We start from the raw sequence: 9,966 nt of genomic DNA, 5'->3' as shown, positions 1-9,966 counted from the left end.
CAAACCACATGCGCATGGTGCACCTTTCGTGTTGAGAAGCAACCAGGCAACCACGCAATGCAGGGCTTTGGTGTGTGGTGACACGAGGCGTTGGCACGAGCATGGAGGAAATTGAGGGAACGAGGCGGAGTGGGGATAAGGGCAGAGACGATCTGGTAGGCGGGATGCCAAGCGGATGGGACTAACCTGTGATTGAGGCGAATCTACAGTGGCGGCGAGTACAAGTTGCAGGTCGATCGTTGTTCTACTGCCTGGGTCAGCTGCCAGCTACAGGAACCCGGAGCACGAGAGCGTTGCTGCGTTGTCGACGAGAGAAAAGGAGATGGCTAGGGTAAGGAGAATGTGTGTGATACAGTACTCGAAAAGGGCATTAAAGGGCGATGTATAGTATCGTCTCGGATAAGAAGGGGCGCAGAGGCAGAGGCAGAGGCATAGGTGAAGGTAGAGAGACAGAGGCGTTGTACGTACATGTTGGTTGGCTCGTGTCCAGGAACAGATTCACCAACCTCACCAGACCAGAGGTTCCTGTAAGAGGCTTGGAAGCCCGATCCCGAAACTCAAACGTCGCACTCGTCGACGTCGACAGAATTTAATAGGGGCGAGAGAGGTAGGGGGAGGTGGGTGGTTACAAACGCCGAATCAACCGGATTCGGAGGTGGGTTCTCTCTGGTGTCGTAAAGGAAGGGCGGCAGGGACCGAGATGCGCAGTGACAATCGAAAACGACGGAGGGGAGGGGGCGATGACGAGATCAAAGGGAAACGAGTGATACCGTGTCGATGCAGAGGGAGTATGCTTGTGTGCAGAGACGTGGAGGCGTGGGTGAGGATATATAGTATAGGCTGGATGTGGGTGATGCGTGATGGAGAGTCGCAACTCAACTTGGCAAGGAATGTCAGGCTCGTCGACTTAGTCGAACAGATGGAATGATTCGATGGTCCTTTGCTTAAACCAAGGCGATGATGCACGAGGCGGGCAACCTCGACGCGACGGATGGTCAAGATCTTCGATGGCTGAAGAGCCAAGGAAAAGGGGAGTGACGGCCGAGATCCACCGCAACTCAGCGGCGCTTTGAAGCGGTTAATGTGAGAGTGCGGCGGGTGTGAATTGATGTTGATGCCACTCGCTCTGTCGCTCCGAAGCTGGCGGAGGCACTGGGGTCTGGATCGGCTGGAAACCGTCGGTGGCAACACCAAAGAACCAAGGGAGGGATCCAAAAGACAACTCCCTGGAGTGTCGGTAAAGGACAGTCGAACACCGAGAAGGACGGAGAAACCGGAGAGAAGATGGAAGGGAGGTCACAGCTTCTGTTGTTGGGTCCTGTGATACAGGACGACGTGGACAAGATTAGTGATCCAACTCTAAAGGAGTGACAAGTGCGAGTCTGAGAGCTGGCAACCGAAACACACTGTACGAGATGGACAAGTGCGCAAAGCGAACGCGTGCGTAGGTCCTCGACACCGATGATTGACCTATTAGGTGTTGCGTATGGGGATGGTGGGGACGACGCGAGGGCCAGTGATGGTAGAGGTGAAATGCCCAAACAGCTCGAGCTAGGTGCTAGTGGGGGCCGTGACGCGTTGGTAGTGTGTGGAAGGAAGGGCTGTGTGTGTGTGGTGTGTGTGTGTATACACGGGTGCAAGTGACCAGACGGTGCGTGTGGATGCGAGGGAAGGTGGTGGATGAGTTGATGACGATGATTGATGAAGGCAAAGGAAAGAGGTGGTTGGTGGTGGAATGGCGCTAATGGAGAGGCCAAGGGAAGGCGGACAGTAAGATAGACGAGGCTGACGAACGCAGAGGCATCAGCGTGTCTTGCGAGGTGCTAGTTGAGAGGTTTGGAAGGAGGCGTTCGAGGCGCCGAGGGTGTTGAGGGCGTTATCGAGTGGGGGAAGGTGGTGGTAGGCTTGGTAGAGAGGCCTTAAGGGAAAGCGCTCTCGAGTAGGCCGAAATGTGTGCGGAGGTGAAACTTGAGAATACCCTGTAGCCTGTGGTCTGTTCTCAATGCAATCTCTTCAGGTGATCAAGGGGTCCAGGTGGCGCCGGGATGGATGTCAACAGAATCGTTTGGCGTTTCCCTGTCAGTGGAGAGGGGGGCGTCGAAGAAGCTTGAGTGCACGGGTGTTCGATTGGTGGGTGATTGGATTTTCCAAAGTCAACCAACGGCGATGGTGGATTCAAGGCCGAGGAATGAATGAGGAATGGTAAAAAGGATAAAGAGGGATCGGGGCGATGAGGGGAAGAGAGGGAAAAGTCAAGAGAGGGATATGAGGGATATGAGGGATGAGGGATTGATGATGAATTCGAATTCGAAAGGGGGAGCGAGCGCTCTGCGCAGCATACAATGCACGGTGGCAAAGGGGAGGTGTCCGGGTTGACGTCTCTCGTCTCTGGTCCGTCGGAGGAATGAAGAAGAAAGATTGAGTAGGTGTTGGTTGAGTTGGAGATTTGGAGAGAGAACAGATGTGAGTGAGGGATAGGTTGATGGAAGCAGAAGACTGATATAGATGGGAGAGCAAAGGTAACAATTGGACTTGTGGGGTATCCACCAAACTAGGTAACCCTTTAGACCAGTGGACCCAGACACGTTAGATTTCTAAGCTCAATGTACCCATCCAACTACCCAAATGTTATACTACTCTTACTCGCTACATGGTTACAAAAGCAAGCAAGCGTCCGAGTCTGTTCTGGCGGGTAAGGCAATCTTAGATTGCTACTCTGCAAAGTCTCACGCGATACGGGGTACGGGGCTTCCGGGGGTAGGAGCCTAGGAAGGGTCAAACATGTACGGCATCAGAGTTACGGCTGATGAATTTAAGGGTCTTAAGGGAAAAGAAGGGTATGAGGGGCATGGAGGGGGCATGAGACACAACTAACATGACAACCGAGACTTGGGGAATTGGGGAGACTTTGGTTAATGTATAATGAATGTACAGTAATCGGGCCCACACTAATGCCAAAGTTTACGACAAATAGCCATGTGCTGTCAAACTACACTCTTTCATACAACGATCCAACATCAACTAACGGCATTCAACTGTAACAGCTAACATGGCAGGGCTCTGATGACAAATCAGCTGTCGGCTGCCGGCTGCCGGACCGCTCCAAGGGCCGGAGACTCAGATGCATTACACTGTATGATCCAACAAGTCAAACGACTCTGCACATATGCACGAAGGCGCCAACCTTGACCTCTGCAACATTGCATCCTTTGCAACCCTCCCTTGGATGCCTTGCATAGCATCAGAGACCAGCAGTCTTGGCCTTGGCTCTACCTCGCCCCTGCCCAGTTACTGGAACCGTTGTATTATACTGTTGATTCAACCTCTCATCCTCTTGTTCCTAGCACCTGACCAGTTGGGACTTGGGCTCTTTCCAAAAGTCAAGTCTGGTCACAAAGAGAGAGACAGTTTTACCCTGGACGGATTCTGACTCTGGCGCAAGATTAACCTGACGGGCTGCGGCTAGCGGCGTCGCAGCCATCCAAGCCATCCTGTCCAACAATCCATTCTATAATCCTCACACCAATACGTACAAGCGATATTGTGCCTCATTCGGTTGCATCGTGTCTTGGTGACATACGCGGAGAGCGTGGGGTTGGCAGCGGGTATGCATCCCAAAGCGTGTGAATGAAAACAGGGCATTAATCCCAAGGTTGGCGAATCCATTTTTCAGGATTTGAATATCTCCGAATCACGGAGAATCCTTTTCCCCCTATCTCCTCTTTACGTACCGCGTGCCGTTTTCCATTTTCCATATGCCGATTCAAGCCGCCTAAACGCTTAAAATCCCCACACAACCCCATAATCCCATGATCCCTTAAGCCCAACCCAACCCAACCCAACCCAACCCAACCCAATCCAACCCATTCAACAAACAAGCCCCTCTTTGACCATAACACCAATGTGCGGCCCTAGGGTATTCAAATTGGCTCACAGCTAACAAACCCCCTCCCGCCTCCGGCCCTCCTATCTTACCTGCCAAGAAACGAGACAGCATGCATACATACCGTCCGAGAAGAGGGTCCATGGCAGAATACCAAGCCAACTGGACCTTGTCGGCGTGGCCTCTCCTCGGCCAGCGGTCAGGCACAGATACGCGACTCGAGGCGAGACCTGGCCACCGCCTCCGCGGCGGCCGCCTCACTGCCGCGGACTCTCCAGCCTCACGCTCATTTCACGTGCCTCTCCAAAAAACTATATCAGGAGAATTGGAACTGGGAACTGAACGGCTGCCGGTTCCAGGGCCAGGGAAACCCAGTACGGGAACACGGTCAGCTTGCTGGCTTCATTCGGCATTCAAACTGTCTGCAAAACCCAGGCACTTGCGTGGCGCCATCCGTAGCAGCAGCACTACAGCCAATATTTTGAAGCATCAATCAGATCCCCTTAAGGCACCACACCAAGGTCCCTCACCTCACCTTGCTTTGCTTTACTATTCGACTCTCTCTCCAGGCTGCCTGGCGAGCTGGCGATCGAGCAGCGCATAACTTGACAAGCCCGGCGTCGCACAACACACGACCCACCCATATCCCACACGTGCGTCACCTAGCCCGTTCCCCAATCTGTACTAGGGTATGGCGGTGTGTGATCGAAGGAATTCTTCCGGGAACACTGGTGCACTGGTGCTTCCTGGCCCTCGTCGGGTGGCGTCGCCAGCCATGGGAGTTGGGATTACAGTTGGGCGTCGCATGGCCCCTCTCTCCGACTTCATCGGATGAATGGTGGACCAGCGCCACAGTAACCCATGCCCTGCAGTGCTGGAACGGGGCAGCTTCAACGTGTTCATGGCTACGATGAAGGGCCGGTGTTTGATGCACGCCTCAGCTTGTTCTGCTTCTGGATGCCCAACAGTTTGACGGTTTGACATTTAGACAATTAGACAAAATTGGTGGTCCTGGGCTCCCCAATATTCCAATTGCTCAATCGACTGGCCGATCACCGAAGCTCATCACCGAAGCCCTGGAGATCTGGGGTCGATCACAGAAGCCGTCGAATACCAGGCACTGCCCACCCCACGTAGTCTTGCATCTTACCGATCTTGACAGCATAATGTGTCAGACATGGGCTCTAACAGCGCTAAAGATGGTCCGCAGTCGAGTCTTCCGGACGCCAGGACAACAGAAGGTCAGAAGCTCCAACGCGTGAGTTTTCAGACCCTGCCGATCCCTCGACCCTGGAAAGCTTTGGCAAAAAGGCACGAATAAATTGCCTGTCCGAGGAATGTGGCTGAGTGTTTCCCCGGCTGCAAAAGAATTCGGCATGGGGCCGATCTCGTCATCTCGGCCCGGTTGTAGAAACCCATGGTTTCGAGTTGCTGACAGAGTAACAGTGTGTGCAGTTATGCAGCGTCTCTTAATCCAGCGCTCGCCTCCCAGGTTTGGTCGGAGGAGTGACTTGAATTTAGCCGACGCTGCGTTTTTCTGCACTCGGCTGCACGCCGCGTTCACCTCATCTGGGTTTCTGTTGAGCCCATCCCAAAGGGAGTGTGCAGACCATCCTGGAAGCAGTGTGTCTCGCTCGACATTGAAACACAGGGGATGTTCCAGGCTGCGTGACGCGTCTTCGGCCATGAGCAAGCGGTGGCAGTGCGGACTCTCTAGGGCACAGTAAAGAGGAAAGCCGGGATATGCCAGAAATGCCGTAAGGCATCCGGCGATGGCAGGGGTTGGTCAGGATTGTGGCAGCTTTGCTATTCTTCTGGGCGGCTGGCTTAGCAGCGAGGCACCGAGACGAGCAAATACAAGCAACGTGGCATAGTTCAGAGACGTTTGTGTGCAGAATGTGACATGTGGATGGATGGAAAGGTACAATTATGTGAGGCGAGGGTGCATGTGCGTGTCGCCGCCGTCGGGGCCAGCGCCGTCATAGGCCGCGTGCCGCGATACGCCGTGCCCTTTGAGGTCTGTGTAGTACTCCTCAGTGAGGCCCTGCTGTCAGATGAATACTCACGGCTGTTGCTTGAGGGCGGACAGCACGAAAGTAGCAATAAAGAGGAGGGTGACACCGAGACGATAGGTCGACAGATGCTGAGGCACAAGTTGTGCCGTTCCTGCCCCCAGACCGGCACTCGTTCCCTGGTTGGAGACTCACCGCCTTTGCGCGGTCCGCCGTGTTGAACGGGCCCTTGAGGTCGCCATGGAAGTTTGTGCGCACCTCGTAACGGAACTGCTCGATCGGGTCGATGTTACGCTTACCGCAGCTGCAGTTAGCGCCACTCGTCGCGCTGAATGTCCTGGTCGGAGTGACATCCCGCCACTTTGCTGGAAGAACCCAAACGGTTCCCACAGTTACCCTCGCGTTCCTTCCAGTGAGATCCAGGGGACGATGGCCCAACCAACACTAGAGGAACTGGGAACATGCCACACTAGAAACACTCACATCCAGGAGAACCAGCGGTGCCCAGCAGTAACGTCTGGGGTCAGCAGAGGAACGGGGGCGCCACGTAAACGCCGCTGCGAAAGAGCGAAAGATACACCCGCTATGTAGGCCGCACACATCGCTAATTCTCCGACAGCCGCGGCTAGAGGTCATCCCGCTTCCAAAGGTCGTTCGACGCTCGGCTGTTGTCTGTGGAGCCGGCGGGTTGTCAGGTCGCCCAGCTGGCGCTGATCGACATGTGACCGTCCCGCGTTCCAACTTGGTCGCTGTCTCGTTGTCCTTCTTGGTCCCAATCATTTTGACTCACGAGTAATTTCGTCAGCGTGGATGATCTCGAGGATGTCCGCGGAACGTGTGTCCCCGTGTGTACGCAACCGCGCAAGCGTGAGCGGGTTCATGTCGACTCCACGAGCCTCTGCGACAAGGTGGATCACCGCAATCCGCGCGAGAAGCGAATCCGCAGTGTCCATCGCCGAGTCCCACAGGCCAGCGTGAACTAGTTTTAGCCGAAAAATGTGGTACCACTACCAAAGGAACATTCAGATGTCTCACTTACCGGAATGTGCTCCAAAATATGAACCCATCTCCTGTCTGTCAACGGGAGATCTTCGGCGGATCAGCGGAACACCCACATGCAGTCGCCGGGCCAGGAGCGAGTAGTGTTTGGCCTCGTCCTCGGCAACCTTGGCCCAGTCGAGGAAGAACTCGACGGGCAGCCGCTGCCCTTCAACCTCGGTGTCGGCGAAACGTGCAATGATGTCCCAGGCCAGGTCGATTGCGTACTGCTCAATGTTGGCAAGCGCGTCTGTACGGCGGACAGAAGCAAGTGAGACATGCGGAACAAGGGCGAGTGACAGACGATAGGTGCGCGGAGTGGTTTGATTGCCACATTCCGGGCGGGAAGGGGTGGGGTGAGCTCAAGCTCAAGATCACTTTGGTGCAACACATGTACTCACGAATCATGACAATACGCGACTTCTCCGAACCTCCCCTTCCACTGGTGTTAGGCTGTGTCAGACTAGTGCTATCACGGAACCGCTAGACAGCTGCTGTGGGGCCCTGGTCGGCAGACAATCTCCGTCGTCACATCCGGCTTCTGCTTCTGACGTGGCGCCTGTCCTTCGGCGTGTGCTCACTGCTTCTGTTTCGAAGCTAATGTCTGGCGCCTTCTGTGCCTCCGAGTTCCAGATCGTCTATTTCACGTGCTCCAACCCCAGCGGAGACAACACTCACCGCTTGCTAGTCTGCCAAGGCCTAACAGCTTCCTGCAGCCTTGGTGGCTTCTCTAGCAATCCCCCGTCCTTGCGCGCCCGCGCAATTTCCGCATAGCTCGGCCTGATTGACTTGAGCTTTCCTGCCCGCATACGCGTCACTGCCTCGCGAGTTAACGCGCACTTCATGCCCGGCTCAGGTGTAGCGAGGACGAGGTGTGCGAAGCCCAGCAGCGTGTCTGGCAGGTCTGTAGGAAGCGTGGCGGCGACGATGGGAGCCTCGGGCGAGAGTGAAGGCGCAGCTTCTGGGACCTCGAGAGTGAGGTCCTCCAGTGTGAGTGGTGGCGGGTCAGCGAATTCTGGCGTCAGCTTGTTCACGATGAGGAAGCAGGAGCCATGCGGCGTAGTGACCGTCCGCGTAGGTTCCTGGCTACTGCCCATCTTGGGCCTGTTCTAGCTTCCCGCCATCATATCTGCACTCCGAGGGACACGCCGTACACACCAGTGCACCACGGCCAAGAGATCCAGCGATCACGCTCGCGGCGGTGAGGCAACAGGCAGCAGCAGACGGCCGCTGAGCCGAGCAGCCAGGCAGCACTGGTACAGCTCTCGAAGCCGCCTGGCCCAGTCCTACCATCTGTCAAGATCGGAACGAGAGCGCAGAGCAGCATCAGACCCATACAGCTGCCAGACTTGGAGCTCCGTAGACTCTGCTGCGACCAGTGGCGCACACGGTGTGACAGTGGCGCTGTTGCCATCATCGTGATCCTCCGCAGCCCTCAACTCCATACTTCTGAAGCTGATCCTGGCCAAAGGATTGTTCTCCAAAACAGGAGCCGCACTCACCCTCGCTCACGCTGCGGAATTCGATCATCTCCCAGTCGTGGTCGCCATCAACATGCGGTGCCTCGATCCACACCCCAGCGTTCGGCCCGTCACCGTTGACCACAACGTCGTACGTGCATGTCTTTAGACCAGTTGCTGGCATCAGTCGTATCAGTGAGAGGGTATACAGCTCGTGCCGTCGCGGAGGTCTGGTGTCAGCGTCACGCTCGATATCCGCGCCAGTAACCCCGCTTCTGTAGGTGTCGTCGCCGCCACGCCACCGTGCACCTAAAGCCACACAACGTCGAACCCGCTCGTGGTGTGGGGCTCCTTAGTGAGAAAGTTTCTGATCAGCCCTCCGGCGCCACCTGGATTCGGACGGATTGCGGTACTGCCGCCCTCGCACCACGCACGCCACCACTTCTCGTCGCACGACATCACCCTGTACGGCAATTCCCCCGTTACCCAACCTCGTCGCCCCTCGAACGACCTAGCACGCCACCTGGGTCGCGATTTCGAAGACGTCTCGAGATGAGCGGTCCGAGCGTCCAGACACAGCCACCCGCAGTCGGCTTGGCAGCCAGGAGTCCAGACGGGACAGCGCTGGATAGAGCGCTCTATGGCCCGCTTTGTCCTCGCCGTGTTCCATTCCCTCCCCACTGCTCGGACCCGTGATCACCACCTGAGCCCTTTTGCCTCCCCATCTGAATACCAGCAGCCCAACGCGTCCGTGCGTAGCCTGAAACGGTGGGCATGGACGTCGCCCGCATTGACGTTGCCCGCATACACCCTCTCGCCCCCGGCCCCACCGCGGAGCACCGAATCAGTGCGCACGGATCGCGAAGGTGGGCTCCGATCCGGTAAATGTGGATAAACTATGCACTCACCAAAGTCGTACTGGTGCCATGGGCACACTGGAGTCAGCCTTAGCCCCTCCTTCCCTTGGACTCACCAACTGCGCGCGTGTCCTCGATATCGTCAACTTCGATCTCGGCGTGGCTTAGCGGAGCACCGAGGTGTGGACATGATTCCTCCATGCAGTACAGCTCATCTGCGCCCTCCACCTCATCCTCGCTCGGCTTAGCGATTCGGAACAGAAGGAGGCGGTGGTACGTCACGGGCGTCGCGAGCGTGCGCAGCGACAACTGGAAGCGCGTGTGCGTGAGCGTGTCCTTGAGCGCGCAGACGCTGGGTTTAGCGAGAGAGGGTGGGACGACACGTACTGCACGTAGCCTGGTGGGGCGATGGGTGCGGGCATGGTGGACGATTTTGTGTGACAGAGTGAAGGGAGCCGAAATCTGGCTCGACTTGGAAAGCAAATGGTAATAGCTGCTAATTTCATTACAATGCGGTGGAGCACCTCCACCTGGGCCTCTATCCATCAACCAGGTTGCGTGGCTCTGCCTCTGAAGCCTTGCTGATGCTTCGACATGCTAATAGCTCTCTATCACAACTCGGTCTATTATCTCGCAGCTCGCATCAAGAGAGTATCCATTCCATGGTCTCGTCCTTGTGCTCGCGCCTATCAGGCTTCTGATGTTCTGTCTGCTTG

At 56.1% G+C, this 9,966-nt stretch overlaps 1 protein-coding gene across 1 annotated transcript; it reads right to left on the bottom strand.

Moving 5' to 3' along the window:
• Positions 1–5,810: 5,810 nt before the first annotated feature.
• CcaverHIS019_0107850 (uncharacterized protein) lies at positions 5,811–9,672 on the bottom strand (the record flags this gene model as incomplete). Its single annotated transcript, XM_060604081.1, has 13 exons — positions 5,811–5,927; positions 6,091–6,199; positions 6,379–6,412; positions 6,686–6,874; positions 6,935–6,965; positions 7,011–7,183; positions 7,335–7,375; positions 7,612–7,948; positions 8,436–8,570; positions 8,603–8,623; positions 9,302–9,328; positions 9,367–9,602; positions 9,638–9,672. The coding sequence occupies 13 exons, from the start codon at positions 9,670–9,672 to the stop codon at positions 5,811–5,813; spliced, it is 1,485 nt and encodes a 494-aa protein (XP_060453333.1).
• Between the last annotated feature and the right edge of the window lie 294 nt (positions 9,673–9,966).

Source organism: Cutaneotrichosporon cavernicola (assembly GCF_030864355.1).
Source record: "Cutaneotrichosporon cavernicola HIS019 DNA, chromosome: 1".
Taxonomy (NCBI): domain Eukaryota; kingdom Fungi; phylum Basidiomycota; class Tremellomycetes; order Trichosporonales; family Trichosporonaceae; genus Cutaneotrichosporon; species Cutaneotrichosporon cavernicola.
This window is presented reverse-complemented; position numbering and strand designations above follow the sequence as displayed.